The following is a 26611-nucleotide window of genomic DNA, read 5'->3' as shown; positions in this document are numbered from 1 at the left end:
CTTTTAAATGATGCATGGCAAATCATCCTTGAAAAGATAAGCCCTTAGCTTTATGAGGGATTATCCCACAGCGGATCCCTGCCCTTTATATTCTGATTTTCAGAATTAATGATTCAGAATAAAATGTATGACCTGTAACTGAAACATAAAGTGAGTCATATAACAACACCCTGAAATAGCTAGATTAGTCATGACCGTCCCCATTATACACTTAACAAAATTTAAGCGAATTTCCTATGCTCATCAGGCTATTAAGTGGAAGAATCAAGCTTTCAAGTTAGATGTTTCAGTTTGAGATCCAAGGGTTTTGCCATTATCCCAAAGTTTCCTTCCTGCCTCAATCACATGATTCATTGCAGAAAACGCATGTCATGGGTTTTATTTTTCCTTATTCCATGCAGGGATACCAAGTAAAAAATAATAATAATAAAATACATAAGGGAGAGCGAGAGAAGACTGTAGTAGGGGGAAAAGAATTATATTTCTTTTATTGTAGGATTGCAAACTTGAATAATATATATCCCAAATGACTTTAGAGGACGGGTAGTAATAATTAGCATGGGGACAGTTAACTGCAAAGAGATTGTTTTATGTTTTTGAACTATACTATCTAATATTCTAACCCCTAGAAGAGACAAAAAAAAAAAAAAAAAGGTAGAGACGTTTTAAAATGAGAACTAATTCTGGAAAAACAAAAAAAAATAATAAAAATGTTTAAAAAATAAACTAATAATGACCTTTATCCCATGGAAGAAAAGATTAGTCTGACACTAAAAGTAACATAGTTTTCCTTGTTGGCAGATGAGCTGAGAAAGTGGGACTCCAGAAAATCCACAGTCAACACGATAGGGGTGTTCATGCTGCGGCTTGGGGCTGCTTCAGACTTTGGGGTGTGGAGCACCTCTGGGAGTTCAGGGCCCAGGGAAAGATCTGATAGCCAAAGGGGGCCCCGGGGAAGCTGGGCAGGGCTGATTAACCGCCGTGTGGAGTACAGATCTGCCCAGAGCCGATACCCACGACCCATGCAAGGGCCCTGCCAATCACCCCCGCCCTTGTACCGCTGAACGCGAGACTCGTCTCTGATGAAGCTGTCGCCCTCCACCTTCGTCTGCAGCCGCTCAGCCCTCGCTCACATACAGAGCGACACGCAGTTTTAAAGACAGTACACGATTCTAAACCTCCACTCTATTCGCGTTCTTTACCTGAGTGTCTGGAATCAGAGTCTGTCTATCATCAGAGCCGATGAGCATTCTTGGAAAACTATGAAAGTGGCAAGAGGGGGCGCCTGGGTGGCTCAGTCGGTTGAGCGTCCGACTTCAGCTCAGGTCACGATCTCGCGGTCCGCGAGTTCGAGCCCCGCGTCGGGCTCTGGGCTGATGGCTCAGAGCCTGGAGCCTGTTTCCGGTTCTGCGTCTCCCTCTCTCTCTGCCCCTCCCCCGTCCATGCTGTGTCTCTCTCTGTCTCAAAAATAAATAAACGTTAAAAAAAAAAATTAAAAAAAAATTCATTAAAAAAAAGAAAGTGGCAAGAGGGCTCAGGGCTCCAAGGGTGAAGCCGCCAGGATCTGACATTTTCTTGTCATGACTCTCCATCCATCCCAAGGGCACCCAACAAGGGTGGCGCTCTGGGACAGCAGTGGCTCCGTCAACCTGGAGGGCCTGAGAAGATGGGCTGGGGAGGGACGTAGCTGGTAGCTGCCACACGGGCAGCCAGACTGCTGACAGCGAAGCTTGCACCAGGAGCCCTCCTGGCTGCCATGGTGGAAAAGTCACACCACACTGGGTTTTGGTGCATAAAACCTCTTTCCTGACTCTTGTGCGTTTGCACATCTCTACCTGCTCTCAAGGCTATTGTCCCCACCCACTTTTATTTCATTATTCCATGGTGACCAGTCGTGCTGATGGGGCTCTGTTGTTTCCTTGGTCCCAAGGTTATCACGTGGTTGTCGCCGGGAAGATTCTGGAATGGGACCACCAGCAATGTTGATGGATTAAGAGGAGCTTGGCTAGAACAGATGGAGGGCAGGGTGGCATAACGGTGTTCCTCATGGGGACTTGACTCTTTGTTTACACGCACCCAAACTGAAAGCCATGGGATGGGATCCCTCTCAGACACCACCTCTGTTCTCATATAAAAATGGGGATGATAATCCCTGCTTCCCAGAATCCTCTAAAGATTGGAAGTCAATGTGAATTGATCATGCCAACATATAAATTATATGTACCTGAAGATAGGATAATTGATGGTGGTCCTTACATCTTACATAAAAGTTTTTAAATGTCCTGTCCACCTCAACTCCAGTCACAGGTTCCTTGGTGCACGTGATGTAACACATCCACTAAGATTTGTGTTGCCGCGTTGAGTACCCTGTTTGATTTGAATAGAATGAAACTGTATGGAAAAGTAAAGTAAGACTAGACGTTCAAGAAGAGAATTTGAAGCTCTCTCAGTTGTTTTGGGTGAAGAAGAGGGAAGAGGGAAATCAGAGGTATAGAACCTCGTTGTACCTTAATAGACTATGAACGCTTGGTTATTCAAGGTGGATCCAACCTGGAATGAAGTGTGGGTCACATACTTGGCTTGGGCCGTCCCCTGCTTTGTAGGAGGATCTGAAACCATCCCCGTATTTTCTCTTTGTTTGTTTCATTTTTGTAACGTGGCCAAAAAGGGCTATGCCTTTGGAGAACTGTTTCTGCTTCCTTTACACTCCATTACAAACAATTCATAAAACACGATGACTTTTATCCCCCATTTTAGAACTCTGTCCCATTCTCAGATATTTTATTCGTTTGTCAAATGAGGTATGCTCATTTTTGCTTCATGAAATACGAATAAACACACACATATCTTCCTTCCTCCATCCCTTCCATTTAAATGGTTAAGGGAACGGCTGAATGAGATTTTTAAAAACCCAGCCTGGAAGACCAGGAATACAATTTTCTTCCTATTTTCATAAAGGCTCTATGGCAAGAATTAGCATATCTTACTGATTTCAGGGCTATTAAAAATCTGCTTCTGTGTTTTCATGGAGTGGTTGAGTTGTATTTCCTAGAGATGGGTTGGAACAAGAACCTATGTGTGCCCCCAAGTTCTTGTAATTCTGCAGAGTCCAGAGAGCGGACGACCCAGAATTCCTTCATGATTTGCCATTCGCAGACATAGCATCTAAGACGAGTCAAAGAAACAACACAGAATCATAACACGGCTTCTTTATCTTACGTCTATCTGTAATGGTGTTTGCTTTCTAACTTTTCATTTAAAGAAAAAACCCTCCTTTTATTTCCTATGAAATAGGAAATAGTTCCTCCTGAGAAACTTTTAGAGCTGCCTACAGTCTCTGAACCGCTGAGTCACCCAGCGACTGCACAAGTTAACAGCTGCCTCTGCTGAACGTGTCTCCTGCCTTCTGAAGATAACAGAGACTCTAGCTGGCGGGAGTCTGGGCCCAGGGCTTTTCTTTTCTTTCTTTTTTTTTTTCTTTTTGACTCTTCCACATGTGTACCATTTCTTTCATCTTTATCGGAAGAAGACTGAACAATTCCAGGTGAATTCTCTCTCTCTTTCTCTCTATTCCTCTCTCTTCTGGAAACATTTTGTCTTGCCAGGTTCTTGACCTTTACGAAAAGTGAAACACTTTCCAAAGGAAACCGTGAGTATGGAATTCTTTCTGGTACAGTTTGTCATTGATACAATGAGGAAAGCAGTCTCGTTTGACCTTTCTGTACCGTCTTGGACAGAATCTGTAAGCATTGTTTCTTGGCTTTTAAGAGGTAGAGAAGATTGATTTTGACTCTCTTCTTGTGAGTATCCCGTTTTAAACCACGACCTTAAGCTTGTGGCTCTATAGCATGAAAATCTAGCGATGACCCATTTACACGGGTCTGTATATGGAACAAGTAGAGAACTTGGAGCAAAATAGTACACAAGAAAGATCTGGGTCTGTAGAGAATGAGTCGATTCTGTAGCCCAAGTAGTAAAAGCGATATACAGAGTAGCAATTATATTTCAGAGGAAGATTAAAATTTGAACTTGATATTCAGTGTCCTGGCGGAGGTAAGCTAGGGGAAACTGTGCCCACATCCAGATGAATGAAGGTAATCCTATGGAGATTTTTCAAGTTATAGCCCTAAACAGGTTGGTCCCACTTATGGTGTTTAACAGTATAATCTTTTATGTTGCGGAAGCCAATTACTGAGATGCTAATAATTTGAAATGTATGATAATTGGATAAAAGATGTGCTGAACTCTTTGTTTGTAGTGTTTGTAAATATAAAGCAAATAAAAAAGTGGAGAAGATTAATTTTGACTTAATTTATATACAGAATGTATATATTATATATCCTAATTAATTTATATATATATTTATATTTATATATGTCTTAATTTATAGAATGTAATAGATGTTGGCACACATTTATGTGAAAAGTTGGAAGAATGTCCTGAGTGCTAAAAAATTATTAGCCAAGAGGGTAGCTAGATAAGGTTGAAATTATGTAGATACACTGGACCCTAATAACAACAGGCTTCAAGACATCTGAATCTAAGTCCCACATGAGTAAAGGCCTTGGTACATACAAAAGGGACATCATAGAGATTTGAGCACCAGTAAGAGAAGATTTTTAACTTTCAGGCTATGGAGACTAGTGGCCCAAAGGTGCTAGAAACCGCGGAGGCGATCCAGGAGAGACGTCGGGAGGTGCTGACTCGGTACCAGAGGTTCAAGGAGCTGGTTGCGGAGAGGGGTCAGAAGCTCGAAGAGTCCTATCATTACCAGGTTTTCAGACGGGATGCAGATGACCTAGAGAAGTGGATCTTGGAGAAACTCAAGATTGCAGATGATAAGAGCTACAAAGATCTAACTAACATACAGGTACTCAGTCGTTTGACTTCCCCAGAGCAGACCCTGAGATCTCCAGGGAGGGTAACATTCTTGTAAGTGCCTAGTTAGTTAACTGTCAGGCGATAATGTCACAGAAAGATCAGACTACCCATTAGGGACCATAATTCTGTTTCTAAATGGCCCGTGTCTTTCACTTCTCAAGCCTCAGTGCCTTATTTACAAGCGAAACTCGCTCTATGAATGTATTCTTTTTTTTTTTTAAGTTCATTTATTTATTTTTGAGAGAGAGACAGAGAGAGAGAGAGAATGGGAGGGTCAGAGACAGAGGGAGAGAGAGAGAATCCCAAGCGGGCTCTGCCCTGTCAGCTCAGAGCCCAACATAGGGCTCGAACTCACAAACCATGAGATCATGACCTGAGCTGAAACCAGGAGTTGGGCACTTAACTGATGAGCCACCCAGGCGCCCCTCTATGAATGTATCCTGAATCTGAAATTAAGCCATGAGCGAAACAGTGACTGAGAGTTCAAAGAATTTATGACACACTCTGTGATTTTAATATTTTGAGGTGAAGAAACGTCAGTGCCTCAGAATCAGTTGCCCTCCACCCTGCTCAGAAGGATAGGAGTAGAGTGGAATTTTTCCTGGGTTTCTCCCAAGGGGCTACCCATGCCCTTCATAAGTCCACTTGACAGGTGTCAGGAGGAGAGCTTTGGTGGAAGCTCCTCTCCTCCTTGTCCTACAGCATGTGACAGAGTCACGACCAGGAGAAAAGGTAACCTGCCTAAAAAGGGTACTTGATGTTGGAGGGGAAGCACTGGGTCAAGAACAAAGTGATATGGATTAAGTGCATCCATTTATATAGGCCAATAACAGCATAATCTGAGAAGCAAAAACATCTCAATCACAAAAAAGCCATTATTGTAATAATCCTTTCCTCATTGCGTTCAACTTTCCATAGCACTTACTTCCTCTTTTCTGAAGAGGAACAAATGTGGGGCATCTTCTCATTCCCACCGATGGCGATGGAGGGTATTTACTGGAAACTCCCCAAAGGCGATGGGAAGAGGACAAAACATTTCTCTGTGGCCCTTGACTTTGAGCCTGGGGGGGCCAGGAGTGACCATTTCTTGTAGGATGTGACTCCTCCAGCCCTGAGCACGGGTTACCACTTAATCTAGGTTGGGAAGCAAGTAGTTCCGCCCGAAAGTAAAAAAAGGAACAGAAGAACATTTTTAGGACCCAGGGACGCTAGGCTTCATTAGCCATGTCCTCTGATTTCTTTTTTTTTTTAAGTATACCCATACTTTGTTTTATCTTTACTTTTAAAGTTTTAGGGGCGCCTGGGTGGCGCAGTCGGTTGGGCGTCCGACTTCAGCCAGGTCACGATCTCGCGGTCCGGGAGTTCGAGCCCCGCGTCAGGCTCTGGGCTGATGGCTCAGAGCCTGGAGCCTGTTTCCGATTCTGTGTCTCCCTCTCTCTGCCCCTCCCCCGTTCATGCTCTGTCTCTCTCTGTCCCAAAAATAAATAAACGTTGAAAAAAAAAATAAAAATAAAGTTTTAATTCACTTTTTATTTTTTACACGTTTTTGTTTTATTTATTTTTTAAAATATGAAATTTACCGTCAAATTGGTTTCCAGACCACACCCAGTGCTCATCCCCACAGGTGCCCTCCTCCATGCCCCTCACCCACTTTCCCCTCCCCCCACCCCCCATCCACCTCCAGTTTATTCTCAGGTTTCAAGAGTCTCTTGCGGTTTGCCTCCTTCTGTCTCTGTAACCTTGTCCTCTGACTTCTACACTTCAGGGCAAGTATCGGAAGCATGAATCCTTGGAAGCAGAAGTGCAAGCAAAGTCCAGGGTCATTCCTGAACTGGAAGAGATCAGGGAAACCCGGTTTGCCGAGGGGCATTTTGCCCATGAGGACACCAAGGTAACTGTACGACATGACTCTGGAAGAGATGAGTCCAACTTTTTATAACGTTATCAGAGTTTTCATTGATTATGCCAGGTATGCAGCTAGATGCAGCTGGCTTGAGAACCGGGGTTCCTGCCTCTGATCTTCTACTGGGGTGGGGCAGGAAAAATGACGGGACGTCCTCCTGTTCCTGGGGTGGGAAAAGAGCTATGACACAAAAGCTATCCTGGGATAGCATCACACTCCTCCTTGACCACCGCAGGATAACTTCGCTGCAGATCAAGTCCTTTTCAACCCAGTTCCACGTGTCCCAGATGACTTGGCCTCCCCAAATGTCATTTCATTTTTTTTTAATTTTTTTTTTAATTTTTCTTTTTTTACAGAGACAGGGTGTGAGTGGGGGAGGGACAAAGGGAGAGAGAGAGAATCCCAAGCAGGCTCCATGCTCATTGTGGAGCCCGACGCGGGGCTTGATCCCATGACCCTGGGATCATGACCTGAGCCAAAATCAAGAGTCAGGCGTTCAACCAACTGAGCCACCCGGGGGCCCCTCCCAAATGTCATTTCTGATTATTTCTTCTGACCTCAGGGTCCATGTTCCTTAGACTCTTCAAACAAGGGATGCTCTGCCGTTTGAATCTTCTCTGAAATACCTGTCTGTCTGTGATGCCTCCTTCTCTTCACAGCCCACATGCTGTGACTACTATCGTAGTTCTGTACATCTGCTCCCCAAATCCCGCCTTCAGAAAGTCCTCCCTGAACACTGAGGACTGAAGACCATCACCCCTTTGGAATCCATTACTAACAGATCAACTCTTTTCTGACTTCATTCACACACTCTTCCAACATGCTTGTGTTGATAAAGTCACTTCAGGATCTCTTCTGCATGAGTGAGATCTTTCTTTCTTTCTTTCTTTTTTCTTTTTTTCACTGAGTTTTTTTGTTTTGTTTTGGAAGCGTCAGCCCAGATTTACGTTACATATTTAAAAATTGGGTCTAGTGTTTCCACATTTAGCATACAAATTCTGGTCCATTTTACTGTCAACAAAATATGGTCAGAGAACACAGACTTTAACCAGAAGAGAACCTTATTGGAAAGAAGAGTCTGTAACAAGGAAAATCTCAAAACGTACCTATTGGTGTACAATTGAAATCGTTTTTGTGTTATTCACAGCTTTGTGTGCCACAGATCCCCTACATCAATTACAATATCTGAGCCACGTTCGAAACCTTTTCACAACTATTGGACTCACCGTGCTCCATCAGACTGCACAGCTATAGGATTCGGAGAGAAGTGTGGTCTGTGTGCTACCTTATGCAACGGACCAGTTGGAAAATATAAGATTCTTGTGGACATAACACAGACAATGCCTTCAGCTTTTCAAGTTATGTAATACATGATCTTCTAAGCTAACCTGGCATCAAAGCCTTCGACTGCATAGTCCAAAAATTCTCTTACGGTTTTGGTGCCACGAATTTCCACTACAAGTTAGCAAAACTGTAACTCTCACTCCTTCTGGCAAACAGTTCGTGCTAAGTTTCTTCTTCGACTTGGCCAGTACTTAGAACGCCCTCTGCCTATCATGGACCTTTCCAAATCCTATCTGTTCCTCAAGGTTCAGTGCACATGAGCACTCTTCCATGAATCTTTGTGGCCTCCTGTCTTGTGGTCGGCAATCATTTCATCCTGTAAAACCTCAAAGCACGTTTACATTTTTTTCTCTCGTGGCAGATCACATCTGGCCTGGTTTAGCAGCACATCCCGTGCACGTCGATTTCCGCCTGTAAATGTTTGTGGAGCCCTTAATGCACGAGCGGATGACATTTTTATCCAGCCCCCCTGCCCCCGGTGGAGTGTGCACCTGCCCCAGCTGCCCTAGGCAGGTGCGGTGTCTGAGCGGTTTTTGCCTCTCTTCCCAAAGGCCCATCTGGAACAGCTACGCACGCTGTGGGACCTCCTTCTGGAGCTGACCCGGGAGAGGGGCGCCCTGTTGCTGCGGGCCCTGCGTCTACAGCAGTACCTGCAGGAGTGCGCCGACACCTTGGAGTGGATCGGAGACAAGGTGGGGACCGCGCAGGACACAGAGGACTTCCCGTTTGCGTCCCAGGCACCCCGCGGCCGTTGAACGCAGGCTATTTGTAAACCAGTCTGGGTGCCTGTTCCTGGACCCTGTTCCCGGAAAGTAGGAATTTTGGCAGAGATGTGGGGGTATCCTGGAGACCACTGACATTGCAATGTGGGGGGGAAGTGCTCCCGGCCTGTCCCCGGCTACTTTCCGTGCCCCTCAGCTCCTTCTCCTGAATTTTTGCTCTGACTCTGGGTCCAGGCTGGCGGTGTTGCCTGCTCCTTCCCTAAGGGCTGCCTCTCAGTACCTGTAACTATTTTTCTAGACACTGAAAGAATGATCCCGTAGTTAGGGCTGAAGATAACAAGTAAGCAAGTAAGTGCGTAGCGCAGCCCTTTTGAGGATACTCAGTGTGTTGACGTGAGCAGAACCAGGATGAATTTATTTCTCATGTTCCAAAGTACAAAGGGTGCTTCCGGGAGCCTTGGCCAACCATGTCCCTGGTCTTTCTGGAAGATTACCTCAACGAGTGCCATGCCCTGGGACAGAGTGCTCCCTCCGGACACTCGCTCCTGCTTCTGGCTCTTTCCTCAAGGTCTCTCCCAGGTCCCATCAGCCCCTCCTTCTGAGATTTCCGGGGAGTGCGGGCAATGGTTTGGGGCATTTGAACTGCAGGAATTCTGAAACGTTTGCCGGTGACTCAGCAGACTTTCCTGGTCCACAGGAGGCTATAGTGACGTCAGCGGAGTTGGGTGAGGACTGGGAACGCACAGAGGTTCTGCATAAGAAGTTTGAGGAGTTCCAGGCGGACCTGGAAACTCAGAAAAGAAAACTGGATGGAATGAACCAGTATGCCAACCAGTGTGCCGAGGTGAGATGGGGAGCAGAGGGTCAATGCAGGGAAGGGCTCCTGATAGCCAAAGCCTCCCGCCATCAGCAGGTGGGACGTGAGGGACACGGGCATCGGGAGGAAACAAGGCTGCGTGTCCTTGTCGTGACAGGTCCGGGGCAACTTCCTCTCCTGTCCGGGTCCATCCCTTGCCAGTCTGTGCAAATAGAGGCGTGACTGGGAGGGAGAGCGTATGTGTTCACACCTGTGGGTGTGCCTGTGCACACGCGCAGAGGAATGAGACCCGCAACCGGGTAACTCCTGTGCGGAACACCAATCGGTCAACCACTCAGTTTTATGCAGCACCCTTTTCGTGAAGAAGAACCCGAACAAAGCAGCAAAGGATGTGAAATAATGGTGGGCTATTGTAATATGGACGATGTCATTATACATGATGTTTGTGGGTGGCGGAAGGAGAAGGGAGGCAGATTTACCTTCCTTTACTTAAGAAAATGTTTAAATAAGCTTTCAATATCTGAGCAAACAATTCAGTGTGGGGCTACATAACTGTAGGATGTGCCAAGAAAACCGGGAAGCCAGCCTGGTTTTATTTGTATATAAAGGAAATTTTATGTGGATATAAAGGAAATTTTATGTGGATACAAAGGAATTCGAAACTCCAAGCGTTGGCTGTTGTGCTTTTCCACGTGGTCTCACCCTCACTGCATCTCCAGAATGGCAACGATCTTTCTGTACTAACAGAACCGAGATTTCAGGACGAATGGGTACCTGAGGGGGGGAAAGTAACTGACTCTCAGTTTTTTTCCAGGCCACGTTTCCAACAGTCTCTAAATTTTCTCTCTCTGCCACCTTTGTCTTGTTGTGGAAGTTGTTTAGTTATTCGGTGCTATCTCACAAACCGTCACAAAACTGAAAACAACAAACGTGTTACTTCTTCCGGGTTCAGTGGTTCAGCTGTTCCGCTAGACAATGCTCCTGGTCCCACCTGGGTTTCTTAAGTGGCTGCAGTTTATTTGGTGGCTCAGTTGGGGCGGAGGGTCTAAAACGGCCTTGCCCCCACGTCTGCGGCCTTGGCGAGGATAATGAGGGGTTTCTCCACACGGTCTTTCATGTTTGTTTATGTGTCAGCGTTCCAAAGGTTAGAGCTGAAAGTACAGGAACTCGTATCGTTTCTGGCACATTCTATGGTAAGCGAGTCATAGGCCAACCCAGATCCAAAGCGTGAGGAAACGGACTTCAGGTCTCGAAAGGAAGGCTTCCTGGTAAAATAGCATGGCCATTTATCTAACCTACCACGGGAAGGATCAACACGGCTTAGAGTGCGTCCTCTGCTCTTTTGGACTGGGACCCACACAGCGCCAAACAGAAAGGACCATCTAGCCAGGAAGGAGAGGCTCGAAAATCCCATCTGGAGCAGCTTCAGAATTGGGAATGGAAATGTGAAGAGACAGGGATAGGAGGAGCAGAAAGACAGACACGTGGGAACTACTCAAAAGTGCCAAGTGTCAACGTAGGCTGATGCTGTTAACTTAACCTAGTATTCATTAATCTCAGTGCTTCAGATGCTTTGCAGCAACCCATGAAGTTTTTCTCCAAAATTAAATGTGGATACATGTGTGTATAATTTTGTATAATCTCTCAGTAGATTCTCGAAGGCGTCAGGACCCGAGAGGAGTTAAGAACCCCAGTAGCAGAGTTTTGGAAAATAAAGTCGTATTTCACAGACGGGGCTGTTTCTTCCTTGGTTTTCAGGATTTTCAGGGGATTAGCAGGCACCAACAAGGTGGAATTCTGAAAATAACACCATGGCTGGGCAATGTGTGTTAATAGGGTACCCCAGGGCTGCGAGTGAAAGAGACCGTATCTGGCTGCTTGGCCTCTAGATTTTGGCAATGTGGATCGGGTTAAAGCTAGGGAGCAGGGCTAAGGTGAAGATTGGGATCTGGCCAAAAGGTCGTTCTCCATGCCTGGCAAAGTACGAACTAGCGTGAAATGAGAAATGTCAAATGATTTTTGGAATAATCTCAGCTTTGCCTCACGCCCGCACTGGTCCCCTCCCACAGGAGAAACATCCTGACCTGCCCTTGATTAAGCTAAAGCAGGATGAGGTGAACACTGCCTGGAAGCGTCTCCTCAGCCTGGCTGGGCAGCGACAGGAGACACTGGCCAATGCTGCAGACCTCCAGCGATTCAAAAGGTACGAATCTGGCCCGCACGTTATGGGAAAGTCTACGACAGCGCCACATCTAATTGTGCCAGCCTCTGTCTGCTGCTGGCAATTACCGGCCAATCCCTCAAACCAAGGGAAATCATGTGCTTGCATTTAAGGCAGCAAGGGAGAGCGTAGTTAAGACAGCTGTGACCCACCCCGCGGCCAAGCGTGTGATGACTGGAGCCTAAAGCTATAAAAGTAGCTCAGGTGAATTAGCGAGAGAAAGACTGCAGAGGCAAGGAAAGCATATTACGAGCTGGATGGGAGTGGAAGGTTGAGTCGGGAAGAAGAAAGACTCCTTAAGAGCTGACCCAGATATGGGAAGTATATGCAGAGGCCCAATGACCAGGGAGATGCCCAGGCCCCTACATGTCAATGGAAGCCATTAAGAGCAAGAACTCTTTGCATTGCTCTTCGATAGTGAGTAGGAATTCCAGGTAATTGCTAGCCGAGTGGACCAGGGCGGTCTTTGCCGTGTGTGTTGTTTGCCCTGTAATTCCTGACGTCTTCTTTGTTGGAGCTCATGTGGCTGTCTGGCAGGGATGTGACGGAGGCCGTCCAGTGGATCAAAGAGAAGGAGCCTCAACTCACCTCTGAGGACTATGGCAAAGATCTCATTAGCTCTGAGGCGCTGTTCCACAGTCACAAACGTCTTGAGAGGAACCTTGCAGTCATGCAGGACAAGGTAAGCCACTGCTGGAAGAACGGCCAGCCTCCTGGGCTAGAAGAGGTATTTGCTGGCCATCTTGCCTCCAGAGGACGCAGTAAGTTCATTATTTCAATGAGGGAGAAATTCCTCGGCCCTGAATATTCTTCTTGTTCTAGTTCGTGACTTATACATGGCCACTGGATATCCTTTAGTTTTCTTTAAAGATACACAGACTTTTATATAGTCTTGTGTTTTTTTTGCAATGAATTTCGTGATTTAAAAACAAAAAAAGGGGCGCCTGGGTGGCGCAGTCGGTTAAGCGTCCGACTTCAGCCAGGTCACGATCTCGCAGTCCGTGAGTTCGAGCCCCGCGTCAGGCTCTGGGCTGATGGCTCAGAGCCTGGAGCCTGTTTCCAATTCTGTGTCTCCCTCTCTCTCTGCCCCTCCCCCGTTCATGCTCTGTCTCTCTCTGTCCCAAAAAAAATAAATAAACGTTGAAAAAAAAAAATCTTTAAAAAAAAAACAAACAAAAAAAAGCTACCTCCCAGAATGGCCTCCTAATCTCACTCTGTACCTGCAGCCAGGGAATCTTTTCTTTGGTCAAAACGCACTCGTCAGTTCCAGCTCAAGCTTGCTTGGTTTTTTTCCTGCACTCGGTAGATAAGGGAAGACATTTCTTCTTGCTCTTCTATAAGAAACTCAGAGACACCTAGGACACGTTACTAGGTCCACCTTTGGGTTTTCTTCTTTTTTAAAAATTTTATTTATTTAAATTCAAGTTAGTTAACATACAGTATAGTCTTGGTTTTAGGAGTAGAATCCATTGATTCATCACTTACATAGAACACCCAGTGCTCATCCCAACAGGTGCCTTCCTCAATGTCCATCCCCCATTTAGCCCATCCCCCCACCCACCTCCCCTCCAGCAACCCTCAGGTTGTTCTCTGTATCAAAGGGTCTCTTATGGTTTGCCTGCCTCCCTGTTTTTCTTATTTTTCCTTCTTTTCTTCCACGTTCATCTGTTTTGTTTCTTAAGTTCCATATATGAGTGAAATCATATGATATTTGTCTTTCTCTGGCAGACTTGTTTTGTTTAGCATAGTATACTAGTCCCATCCACATTGCAAATGGCAAGCTTTCCTTCTTTTTGATTGCCGAGTAATACTCCATTGTTTATATATGCCACATCTTCTTTATCCGTTCATCAGTCGATGTTTGGGAGCTTTCCATACTTCGGCCGTTGTCAATAGCACTGCTGTAAACCTTGGGATGCATGTACCCCTTCAAATCAGCACCCCTGTATCCTTTGGATAAGTACCTAGTAGTGAAATTTCTGGGTTGCAAGGTAGTTCTACTCTTAACTTTTTGAGGAACCTCCATACCGTTTTCCAGAGTGGCTTCACCAGGTCGCATTCTCACCAACAGTGCAAAAGTGTTCCTCTTTCTCCACATCCTCTCCAACATCTATTGTTTCCCGCATTGTTAATGTTAGTCATTCTGACAGGTGGGAGGTGGTATCTCATTGGGGTTTCGATTTGTGTCTCCCTGATGATGAGTGATGTGGAGCATTTTTTCGTGTGTCGGTTGGCCATCTGGATGTCTTCTTTGGAGAAGTGTCCATTCATGTCTTCCGCCCCTTTCTTCGCTGGATTCTTTGTTTTTTTGATAAGTTCTTTATAGATTTTGGGTACTAACCCTTTACCTGAAAGCTGGAAGACACGGGTCCCTATCCCTAGAGGAGTAGACACAGGCATGCCGGAACTTAGTACAAGTCCCTACTCCAGACTGACTTCCATCTTTGCTTCTTCCCCCTCACAACATCACCCGTAAGTTCAACCAACTCCATGGAGTATGTACAGCAGTCAGCCCACTGAAGGGCCCCGTGTGCTGTGCCCTGACCGTAGCTCTGTCCCTGGAGCAGTTTTGTATTTTGTCTTACTTTTTTCTCCTGATAACAAAATCTCAAATCCTAGACGACATCTGATGATAGTTGAATATAATGATTCCCACAACAATATTTATGGAAACAGTGTAGAGGGTGGTGAGTGACAGCCTGAGGTCTAAACCTTGCTCCTGGTACTTAGTCACTAAATGCCCTTGCACTAATAAAAACCATCCCAGCTTTTGCATAAAAGGGGAATAAGAATAGTTTCTACCTCTGAGTACTATTTTCAAAAGACTGGAAAACAAGCAAACACGTGTGAAGTGCTAAGCACCGTAAGAAACAAACACGGTCAGTAAGTTATTAATGCTGAAATAGCACATCCGCATATTAACATAAAAGCCTCAGTGTACGTGTATTAAGTTATTAGTATTCATACGGCTGCTTTCTCGGATCTCTCCCGCCAAACTTTCAGTAAGTTATTAATGCTGAAATAGCACATCCGCATATTAACATAAAAGCCTCAGTGTACGTGTATTAAGTTATTAGTATTCATACGGCTGCTTTCTCGGATCTCTCCTGCCAAACTTTGTCAGGGAGAATCAGAGTGCTTGGATTTCCCACCGCGTTTCTTTCTCATCCCCTTTCTCTCTTTCTCTTTCCCCAAAGGTAAAGGAGTTGAGTGCCAAAGCAGACAAGCTGATGCTTTCCCACCCTTCAGATGCATCTCAGATCCAACAAATGAAGGAGGAGCTGGTCTCCAACTGGGAGCACATCCGCGCCTTGGCGGCCAGCAGATATGAGAAGCTGCAGGCTTCTTATTGGTGGGAACCCCCTCCTCCCTCTTGCTCTCTCTCTATAGGGTTCGGGTATAACGTCAAAAGCAGAAATTAAGAGTGAAAGCGAAGACATGAGGAGGGACCCAGCCCTCCCGCCTCCTCAATGGTCGAGGCAAAAAGAAGCTTCATTTGTTAAGAGGAGCCCTCTGCAGGTTGATGTGATGGTCAGAATGGCACCTCCACTCACTGCACCCCGTCCGTCTTCTTCCACTTGCACAGTTGTAGGATGCTAGGAAGCTGCCCGGGGACCCAGAATAGCAGCTAAAGAAACACCAAAATCCTGGCCCCGGTTTAGGCACCGAAATAAACTTCCAGGCTGAAGGGCGTAAAAATAAATCTGGAATTATTTCCTGAATGCCGTGTGGGCTGGCTTGCCAAAAAGCCGGGTACCATTTCAGTAGTTAGTGTTTATGGTTAATCATTAAAACCCCAGAAGACCGTGTTTATCCTACGTTTACATCCCAAAGTAACTGGTGAGCATTTAAATGTTTGCCTAAGTAACCGTTTTCATGGTTTTGTTTTTATGAATAGGGTCAAGGGTGAGCTAAGGTGCATGAGGGCTCCTAACCCCAGCTCTGGTCCCCTTTCCTACCAGCTGCTTCCTGTTATTTACGTGTCAGGGCTTCTACTTTGGCCTCGTTGGCCAAAGTGCTTTACTCCAGTTCAAGGGCTTCTGGGGTAGGTGCGACGTTGTGATGTTGGAGAAGCAGGGCCCCTGCGCCTCGTCACACGACAACGCACCCGTCCGGGGAGTCTGCAGCCTGGAGTGAGGGACAGCCCGCACCATTAAAGGAACAGGCAGTGCATCAGGGCAGTGGGAGGGGGGCGGGGATAAGGGTGAGGAGCACGTTGGACATCTCAGCTCAACCCAACCCTAACTCCAGGCTCCCAAGTCCGCTCACACCTACCTGGTTTCTCCTTCCGGCCCTTTACCTTAACTTCCCTGCAGGTATCAGCGCTTCTTATCTGACTACGAGGAGCTCTCAGGGTGGATGAAAGAGAAGTCTGCTCTGATCAATGCTGATGAGCTGCCCACAGATGTGGCTGGTGGGGAGGCCCTGCTGGACAGGCATGGGCAGCACAAGGTAGAGAAGAAGAGCCTCCCCAGGAGGAGGAAGAGGGAGGCGCCAAGCCCCCCAGAAGGTTTCTTGCTGAATTTTAAGACATTCCGTCTTGTGACCCTAGCACGAGATTGACTCTTATGATGACCGATTCCAATCTGCTGAGGAGACTGGTCGAGAACTGCTGGACGTCGGTCATGAAGCCTCTGATGAAGTTCTGGAAAAGGTAATCCAGTTTAACAGTGTCCGAAATTATGATACACATTTAGCCCCACTGAATCTCATGATAATATGATCATCTCCGAACAGGACGAGGGTAGAAGTCGTATCAACCTCTCAATATTGAGATGCTCCCTTCACATATTGCTTTAGCTGAAATGAGTCATCCGAAATTCTCAGGACGTGAGGCGTGCTTCCTCACCTCTGAGCCTTTATTTCCTGAACCTACCAAGTTTCATCGACCCGCCTTCTACCTAATTCAAAACCTCCATACCATCTTGCCTTGTCATACCTGTGCTGTTTTATCGCTTTTCCATACTCCTCTAGACTGTAAATTCTTTGAGGACACTACCTACGCATCTTTGGATTCCCTAAGGTGCCTGGCCCACGGCTGGCTTTCTTCTCCCCTCTCGACAACCTCAAATCGCACTGATTTTTCTATACCTGTGTTTCTCAAATCTACATTAAATAACAGGAAAGCTTTACACAGTCTGAATCCCACCCGCTGAATAATCAGGTTTGCCATGATCGTCTCCTCCTGAATCGCAAGGACTCACCTCATCCCCCTGACCCCTGAGAGATTTTGCTTCAGACGCAGAGTCACCAAAACTCCTTGGGATGATAAATAAAATAAGATTTGCAGCCTCTTTGCCTTTCATCCGATTCCAATCACAGCCTCCAGTGCTGGGGGTGGGTGAGGTTGAGATGGCCATAGTTTGAATTCACCCCAAACTCTCTGGGAAAAATAAAAAATAGGGATTTTCATTTTTTTAACAATTCTCTGCCAAAGGAAACCGAGATCCTTGCAAATGCACCTGTTATCCTGGGAGCCTGAGAAATCTGTGCTGCCTTTTTGCTGGACTTAGCACGGCAGCATTGCCAATAGACTGGGATTCCTTGGGCAGACGTGTGAGCAGGAGAAAAGGCTCGTATGGGTTTGAGAATGTCACCTTTCTCTTTCCTTGGGGGTTCTTATTGGCTTTCAGAAGGGAATGCAAACTTCTCAGAACGATCATTTACGTGCTGTAGAAACGTCACCTTCCTCCAGCGTCCACCTTTTTTAGACACTGCATTTGGCTCTGGGGCAATTGTATTATCTAACAATCACTTGGAGTGATGATGCTGTCATGGTGTGCCCTCCTATGATCCCGGTCCCCATCCCTGTCCCCTCCTATGATCCTGGTCCCCATCCCCGTGCCCTCCTATGATCCCGGTCCCCATCCCCACCCTTTAAATCTCTGTTCGGTGCAACACCTGCCACACTCTACTCCCCGCTTCTTCCCATCGGAATTCATCTCTTCTCCTTCATTTCTACGTATTAAGCGTATCATTGTGCCTCTGTTGTGGCCTTTACCCTCATCTCCCTGCCACGTTGTTCACCTAGACATTGACGTCTTCAGAGAGAAGCCCGCTTCTTGTTCATTTGTGTGTCCTTCCGAAGGCCTGGCATTGACTGGGCGCTCACGTTGTCTCCTCCTTTCCAAAGATGACCATACTCGCCAACGACTGGGCTGCCCTGCGAGGGCTGTGGGACCAGCGGAAGCATCAGTACGAGCAGTGCTTGTACTTACACCTCTTCTATCGTGACAGTGAGCAGGTGGACAGCTGGATGAGCAGACAGGAGGTAACGGGACGGGACCCTTTACCACGGGACTGCCATCAGTACCCTCACAGCTGCTGCTGAGGGCTGGGGCTTCTCCTAGGACCTGGAGGGTGATCCGTGGGGAGAAGAAGAGAGCAGCCCTTTCCATGAGGCTCTTATAATTCCTTCATGAACAGAAGCCTAGAAAAATACCTAAATACACAGCAGAGAGGCTTTAACCGCAAGCCAACAGGAGGCCAAATGCGTATCAAATTGCTAAGGGATCGGGGATAGAAAGTTGTGATGAGTCAGGGTTAAGCAGAGATGTCCTGAAGGAGGTGAGTGGTCGTCTTGAGGCAGCGCTGGGGGCTCAGAATGGTGCCTGGATTGGCCGGGCGGATTCTATGTGGACAGACCCAGAGACGGAGGTGGTAAAGGTGTGTGGGAGGATTAGGAAGGCATCTGAAGTTCCTGCTGTTTGAGGTTGGTCCCCACACACCATCCCGCCATGTGCTAATCCCACCTTGCTCTCCCACCACCTCCCTTCCATCCTTAGTCCTTGTGTCAGAGGTGTTCCAAAAGCAATGATTCTCACCAGTGAGGAGAACGGAGATGTGTCTCTCTGTCTCCCACAGGCCTTCCTGGAAGATGAGGACCTGGGGAACTCCCTGGGCAGCGTGGAAGCCCTTCTGCAGAAGCATGATGACTTTGAGGAGGCCTTCAATGCCCAGGAGGAGAAGATCACAGTAAGAAGCGCCCCCGGTGGGGGCGCCGCCTCCATGTTTGTTTGTGTCATCAGACAACTCCCGTCCTCAGAGAGGACCACGTGTCACTGCCAGACATCACGTGAGGATTATTTTTAAAAGAGGAAACATCCAGAAAAGTATTCATACCCATCTTGCCGTCACATTTCTTGTTCCACAAAGCGGTATTTCGAAAGTTTTTAAAGGTTTTGGCCATTCGCATTTTCCGATGAATTGCAGGACTGCCTTATTTTTTCTACAGTGTGAATGGTTATTATTGGATCCACATCTGATAGAGAGCCATTACTTAGAACTTTGAAAGGTATTTTACTTATAACGTATTATTTATGTAGCTTTATCTTCTCCAAGAATGTCTCCATTTAGTTTTCTCTGGTATAATCTAGATGCCTAAGTACCATCTATGCATTCCTGTATATCCTCAGCTTTGTGTCTCCCATCTAATGCAACCACGGTCTTCCTGTGAAGCCTACGTTACAATGTCCCAGAAACTGGTCAACATAGAAGCAGGGCTCAGACAAGTGCAGGAAGATTTTATTGGTCCGGTAGACTCTATGTCTTTGGCTGTCTCCTAGGCTGGTGCTAGCTTTTAACTCACACACGTCGGCATATAGGACCACAACCAGCAGCAACAACCCTAACAATAAAATTCCAAGCCCTGTCTGTCAATCTTCAGTCAACATGGAGATTACTATGGTCTCTTATCAGTCCATGTGATCACTCTGTTGATTGTCACGGGTAAAAGCTAAAATAATTTATTCTTTTAAAAATGTTATCATTTATAAATGTTTATTGATTTATTTTTGGGTGAGAGAGAGAGAATCCCAAGCAGGCTCTGAGCTGCCAGTGCAGAGCCTGACGCAGGGCTTGAACCCACACACTGTGAGATCATGATCGGAGCTGAAGTTGGATGCTTAACCGAGGGAGCCACTCAGCTGCCCCCATGCTTCATTTATTTTAAGATTACTTTCCTATTCCTGATCCCTTAACCCATTCTGAGCTCTAAAAATCTGAGGAGTTGATGAATGAATATGAGTAAACGTTTTGGATACTTGTTCCCATGCAGCTAGAGATACAGATGTATAACAGATAGGGGGAGAGAGGAGAGAGAGAGACAGAGAGAGAGAGAGAGAAGGTGCTGGCTACCGGACATGACTATATCCACAGTGCATCCTCCTGAAAACTTCAGAATAGATCAACTATTCACCTTCAAGTGACACCAAAATGCATATACTATAAACTAGATTTTAAAAATATTATGGAATAAATGGGTAATTAATTTGTCAGGTATACATTTTTGAAACAGAAGTCGTGACAGAGGTCGGAACTAGTACCCAGATCCTCGATCCCAAAACTTGTACTCTTCTCACGCTTCCGGGCTTCCTGTCTATAGTTGGCCAAATGCTGGCCACTGACTCAGGGGCCCCAGTAGAAAAACCACTCCAGTTTTTATCGTTTCTGTTTTTCAGACCTTAGACAACAATGCCACCAAGCTGATCGATAACGACCATTATGACTCCGAGAAGATCGCCGCTCTCCGGGATAGCGTACGTCCGAGGCCGCAGACGCACGTCTGCCTGCTTGTGCCGAGGGGCCAGGGGAGGCGCTGGGGGCATGGGCACTGAGGTGGGCAGTGAATCTCAGGTGTCCATATTTGGCTGTGCTGACCATGCGTGTGGTCACGGCTTTTGCAGCTCTTGTCCCGGCGGGATGCCCTACGTGCCCGGGCTGCCATGCGGCGCAGACTTCTGGAGGATTCGTGGCTTCTGCAGAAACTGTATGAGGACTCAGATGACCTAAAGAACTGGGTCAACAAGAAGAAAAAGCTGGCCGATGATGAAGACTACAAGGTAAGCGGGTTTTCAGACCCTGGGCACACTCAGCAGGACTGAGTTTTGGGGGACGAAAGTCTTAGCGTGGAAAGGACAGTAGTGTTCAGCAGGCGAGCCTCCTTTACACAGGAGCATCATGAATCCCTCAAGACACAATATCAAGCTGAAAGCCAAGAATCTGGCTTCTGGATTTCCCGTGCCCTGCTGCCTCTCACCTCTTCCCTGGCACAACTTCTAATGTCCTGTAACGTAACGGGGAAAGGGAGGGACTGTTTTTTATTCGGCTGCTTCTTGCCCCTTGGCCCCCTCTGCTGCTCTCCTGGGCACCTTTAGAATAGGAACACTCTGTGTCCGATCCCAGTGGATGTTCACGTTTACTGAAAGCTACTAGGAACCTAAATGTAACCTCAAGGTTTGACGTAATACAGAGTTACACAGTTTTCTATCTAGAAGGGAATGGCTCCTTATTTTTACTGATGAGAAACCAATAAAATTTGAATTGGAAAGGGAATTTGGATTTGAATTGGAAAGGGAATTTGGATTTGAATTGGAAAGGGAATTTGGATTTGAATTGGAAATTGCCCAAAGTTATACAGTTATTTAAAAGGCAGTTTAACAGAAGCCAGAAGCGTTTGAAGCATGAATTCTGGAGAAGGTGAACCAGGGCTTGAATTCTCTCCCTGTTCTGTCTCAGGTTATGCGACTTAGGCAAATTCTTGAGTTACCTCTGACCCATAGATTTCTCTACCTTGGGGTTGTGTAACATGCGTATTTTTCACTCATCGGTGTTATGTAATATAAACTATTACATACACATATATATATTCATACACTTCCACATTTACTGTCAAGGCTGGAATTAGTCTCTTAATTTCTAGGCCAATATCTATTCACAATATTTCCTTTTCTTGACTTCATTCAGTCTTCAATGTATACCTTGATCCTGAGCATCTTATCTATACCTTTCATTTTGTGAAACTCCATAACCTGTGTTTGCATTCTTTAGAGGAGCTGTGCCTCCAGGGAATGGAGGGTAAACAGATCTTCTCCAGATGGGGCAAAGGGGTGAATGGTTCAAGTATCAGGTCAGGAATGAGGAAAACTTGTCACCTTTCATGACGGTTCTCTGATTGTTTATACTTGCATGGTGTGCCTTATTCAAAATTAATCTTCAGGAGTTATCTAGGCTCTGTAGAAATACGTGTAAGAATCGATTAGCCACATGTGCTGTGTGGATAGATGGAGGGGATGGCCACGTGAGTTTGCTAACCTTCTCTGGCTCAGTACTCGGACCACGACTGTTGCCTTGTTTCCTTTCCTTAATGCCGTTGTGTTTACAGGGACAAGTGACCCCTATCCTCAAAATTCCTGCTCCCCATTCTTTAGATTAATAGTTTCCTTGTCTTCGGTCTTGTCTCAGGATACTCAGAACTTGAAGAGCCGGGTTAAAAAGCAAGAAGACTTCAAAAAGGAATTGCAAGATAATCAAAGCCTGCTCAACACGCTGGAGAAAACTGGCCAGGAAATGATTGAGGCTAATCACTACGCCGCGGACAAGGTGACTGCTCGTGTGGCTGAGGTTGTCGGTCTCTGGAAGGAGCTGCTGGCAGCCATGGAGCAGAAAGGTGAGGAGCAAGGCTTTTGGTCAAAGGCTACTTCCTGAATTCTGAAACCTACCCTTTTCATCTTTGCTACCTTGAATGACCAACGTGAGAAGGCATGCCGTTCATCTCTTCCTGTATTGATCAAGGGGTTTTTACAATCCAACCCGAATTTATCACAGCATTAGATATGGACAGTTTTATGTTCTCTTCACATATGTAGGTTTAAGCGAAATTACTTTTGTTTTCTTCACTTTGCTCCCACTTTTTTTTCTTTCTCCCGAATAAATATTCTGGAGCCATGAATCCAACATTGGCTACACACCTAGAACTAGACTCCTTAACTCAAATTTCACATATTTGGGTTCTATAGATGAGACCAGATATTATGACCCAGGTTATTAACTTAGACATTAAGGCTGTCAGCACCACATGTGATGCTCCTGCTAAATTTATTCTTATGAATAGGGCTTGACAACTTGTTTTTTTTGCCTCCTTAAGAGTGTTCAGGCTCTGCCGTAAGCTCTTAAAAACAAATTGCCGCATGTCGACTTGAATAATCTCTAGGCACCTTTAACTTCCTTTCTCTAGAAAATCAGTTGTGAGCACTGGGTGTTGTATGGAAACCAATTTGACAATAAGCTTCATATATTGGGGGAAAAAAAAGAAAATCAGTTGTAGTAAATTGACACAAACAAGGAGGTTTTCCCATCAATAATCTCCTAGTTAGATGCAGACTCCATCTATAGACATGACTCTGCCCTAGTTATAGGAGAGATGTACCATGCTCATTCTGTTGGATAGCATTCTAATTTGGGGTTTAGGGAAAATCTAACCTGACAGTAACAGTAAGACGTCACTGCTACTCCCCCCCATCAGGAGACACAAAAATTGCCTCACAGATATAATGCAAATAATTGCTGTAAGGTCAAAGAATGAAGAGTTTAGTTGAGAACAGTGTGGATAATCAAGGCATTTTCTGGAAGAGATAATCATGAAGCGTGGCTCATGATGGGGACTAAGAAGGACTGGCAATGTTCTGAGAAAGACATTTATAAAAAAGACACCTCGAAATTTCAAATGGAGCCAATCCCGATTTTATCCTTCCCTGGAGAAACGCAGTACTTGGGTCTGGATTCCTTTGAAAAGGAGGCCTCATTAGAGAGTAACAAACGTCGTAGGAAAATACCCAGGATGGTTAAAATCTAATACAGGGGGACTGTAAGTCACCAGGGAATAAACTGATTGTGTACCTTTGTTTTGAGAATGAACGCTACCCTATTTAAAAACAAATGCCATCCGAGTTCTACAAATTCAAGGTGATTTTTTTTTTTTTTTTTTTTTTTTTTTTTTTGTATAACCACATCCGGGATGGTTATCTATATTTTTTTCTCATCAGAACATCAACATACTGTATTCCTCCTTACGTTGATGGAAGGTGTGCCATTGTGTAACGAGAAAGCGATGGCCCCTGTCTCAACCCGAACGCCTTCTTCCAGGGACGCAGTTGCATGACGCTGACCAGGAACTACAGTTCAAGAACAACGCGGAGGACCTAGAACACTGGCTGGACAAGGCAGAAGAGCAGGCTGCCTCCGAGGACTACGGGAAAGGCCTGGCAGACATCCAAAGCCTGCTCCGGAAACACGGCCTCCTGGAGTCCGCTGTGGCCACCCGCCAGGTGGGTCGCCAGCCCTTTGGCCGCGGTAGGCCGGGGCACCCCACGTGCTCCGAGCACACTCGTGATAAGTAACTCCCGAAAGAAAAAGAGAGCGAGACACCAAAGGTAAAACTGCCCGGGTTTTAGCTGGTCAGCTGCCCCTTCCTCAGATCTTCTCTAACGTGGTCATGGTGCTGGGTGCCTTTGGCCTCTGTCAGAACCCCGTGGCTCGTGGGGCTTTGTGGGCTCTCCTACTTTTGGCATCACACCCTCCGTGCCGGAAACTTGGGCTTCGTATTCCGGCTCGTCACTCACTAGTTAGGTCACCTCCGGTGTGTGTTTTCACCCGATTCTCACCTGTACGAGAAGGTTTGGGCAACATTGCCTCCTCCTGTTCCAGCACCCCGGGATGCAAAGCTTGGAAATATCTCGAATCCCACTTCTTTTATGTTTTAGTTAAGAACGCTGAAGCCCACAGCAGTGACGCGACTTCCACGAGGTCACAGAGAACGTTGCCAGCAGGGCGAGGACTATGATGCCGATACGTTAGGCTCTTAGTTTCGGGGTTATCCCCCTGACATCCCACCAGACTGTGACTTAAGCTCATCCACGGAGTGGTTAGAGTGTAGACACTGTGTGTGATGTTCCGGAGAGCCCGCTTCTAGCTGACTCACTTTCTCATCCCCCGGGGTCCTAGCTTGTATTTAAAAATGACTGTTGTTCCCTGGAAAGTCCTACTGATCTGTCTTATTAAAATACACTTTTATCATGTCCGCTCTTTGGGTTAATTGGGACAGACAGAGTAATCTACAGGAAAAGAAAACTTGAAACAAACCCAGACTCTTCGGTTGCCCCCAGTGGTGGCGGGTGGGGGGGTGGTTGATGGAGGTTGAAATGAGGTAACGAAAACAGCAACATTCCTTTTGGAAGCCTCGCATTTCACCCCCTGGGCATTGTTCCTGCTACACAACCAAGTTCAGCCTGGGAAGTTCCCGTGTTAGTTACAGCTGCAGCTCAGGTTAAGGGGAGAAAAGGAGCAGAAGGGGAACCGAGAGAGAAAAGCTCCCTCTGTTTGGCTCAGGGCCACGATTTATTAACACTCCCCGACAGTTAAGGCTCTGATTATTGTGGTTTCCCTGATTCCCGTGGCACGCTCTATACATATTCAGTCTTTCTGCAAAGTGGCTTAAGAATTACTTTCCTATAAATAGCTCTTAGGTGAAGAAGGGGTCCTCAATCCAGCAACCCCTGCCACACTGTCTCACGGATGTGATTAGAAGTCGTCACGCGGTACCAGTGGGAGTTGATTCTCCCCACGACCTCCCCATGCCATCCCCCCACACCCCTTTCTACTAAATGATGGGATTTCCCGGGGCGCTTGGGTGGCTCAGTCAGTTGAGCGTCCGACTTCGGCTCAAGTCATGATCTCACAGTTCGTGGGTTCAAGCCCCGCATCGGGCTCTGTGCTGGCAGCTCAGAGCCTGGAGCCTGCTTTGGATTCTGTTGTCTCCTTCTCTCTGCCCCTCCCCTGCTTGTGCTCTGTTGCTCTCTGTCTCTCGGAAATAAATAAATCTAAAACAAAAAAAACCATTTAAACGATGGGATTTCCTGACACCTCTTCCATCTCTCCCTCAGGATCAGGTGGACAGCCTCACAGATCTGGCAGCATATTTTGAAGGAATAGGCCATCCCAATGCTGGTGACATACAAGCAAGGCGGGAGTCCCTGGTGTCCCGGTTTGAAGCCCTGAAGGAGCCACTGGCCACCCGGAAAAAGAAGCTCATTGACTTTCTGCACCTGCTGCAGCTGTTCAGGGACACGGAGGATGAGGAAGCCTGGATAGAAGAGACAGAGCCTTCGGTGGCTTCCACTTACCTTGGTGAGTCCTTGACCATGAGTGGGCAGAGCCATGGGGGAGGTCCAGGGCGTGCAGACCGTTTGAGAGAGCTGGGACGCAATGGTGGGGGTGCTTTCAGGGTTTACTCTCAGCTTTCTCCCCGCACACTCGGGAAAATATTTTCCAGTCTTCCATAGGAGGTTTTTTAAAAAATTCATACTGAAAAGTTTACCTCCTAGAATAAGTCACAAACAGTGTCGTGAATGGAAGACCTCTGGGAAGAGCTGGAGTGCTCAGCTTTTCGCTGCTTACTCTGACGTATTGCCAAGGTCATTGGCTGAGCAGCCATGGTTAGTGTTTAAGGTACCAAGTGATTTTGTCCGTAGCGTCAGTGCCTCCCTTTTGTGATGATCTGCGCTTCTGAAAGGGTAAAAGAGGGCAGAACAGCAAAGAAAGTACAGACTTCCTGTCTTTAAGGAGCTGTCAGTTCATCAGTGGGAGGCCACAGGTGGAAGGAGAACTCAGTGTCCTCGTCTATGAGAAGCCGATGATGATGATGACAGTCTGGGAAAACTTCTAGAAGAGAAAAGACCTCTTTGAAGAGTCCATGGGCACAGTTTCTGGAAAGTCATTTAGTGGGAAGTATAAGGAAGGGACGTTGAAGGAAGAGGGAGGAACCCATGGACAGGAGACAGGGGACAGTAAAGTCAACACCTGGAACTCGGGAGCCAAGAAGGTGGAGGAAAATTAACCATGCATACCACTTAGGAGGTGCTTGTGAATGTTAACAGCAAGGGAGGCCC

General features: G+C 46.4%; 1 protein-coding gene across 2 annotated transcripts in view; it reads left to right on the top strand.

Moving 5' to 3' along the window:
- The first annotated feature begins 3340 nt into the window (after window positions 1-3340).
- Window positions 3341-26611, top strand: part of SPTA1 (spectrin alpha, erythrocytic 1) — a 66239-nt gene continuing 42968 nt past the window's right edge. For both annotated transcript variants that reach the window (XM_045454839.1, XM_045454838.1), the window contains exons 1-17: window positions 3341-3649; window positions 4631-4870; window positions 6647-6772; window positions 8680-8820; window positions 9548-9694; window positions 11737-11870; window positions 12426-12570; window positions 15086-15240; window positions 16205-16340; window positions 16441-16542; window positions 18022-18159; window positions 18753-18863; window positions 20348-20425; window positions 20573-20728; window positions 22131-22335; window positions 23811-23992; window positions 25607-25850. In XM_045454839.1, coding sequence (XP_045310795.1) covers window positions 4634-4870; window positions 6647-6772; window positions 8680-8820; window positions 9548-9694; window positions 11737-11870; window positions 12426-12570; window positions 15086-15240; window positions 16205-16340; window positions 16441-16542; window positions 18022-18159; window positions 18753-18863; window positions 20348-20425; window positions 20573-20728; window positions 22131-22335; window positions 23811-23992; window positions 25607-25850 — 2437 coding nt within the window. In that variant the 5' untranslated portion in view covers window positions 3341-3649; window positions 4631-4633. The remainder of the gene's footprint in view (window positions 3650-4630; window positions 4871-6646; window positions 6773-8679; window positions 8821-9547; window positions 9695-11736; window positions 11871-12425; window positions 12571-15085; window positions 15241-16204; window positions 16341-16440; window positions 16543-18021; window positions 18160-18752; window positions 18864-20347; window positions 20426-20572; window positions 20729-22130; window positions 22336-23810; window positions 23993-25606; window positions 25851-26611) is intronic.

The sequence above is a fragment of the Leopardus geoffroyi genome, chromosome C3 (assembly GCF_018350155.1).
Source record: "Leopardus geoffroyi isolate Oge1 chromosome C3, O.geoffroyi_Oge1_pat1.0, whole genome shotgun sequence".
NCBI classification, from domain to species: domain Eukaryota; kingdom Metazoa; phylum Chordata; class Mammalia; order Carnivora; family Felidae; genus Leopardus; species Leopardus geoffroyi.
Note: the sequence above shows the minus strand (reverse complement) of the source record. Positions and strands in the feature narration are given on the sequence as shown.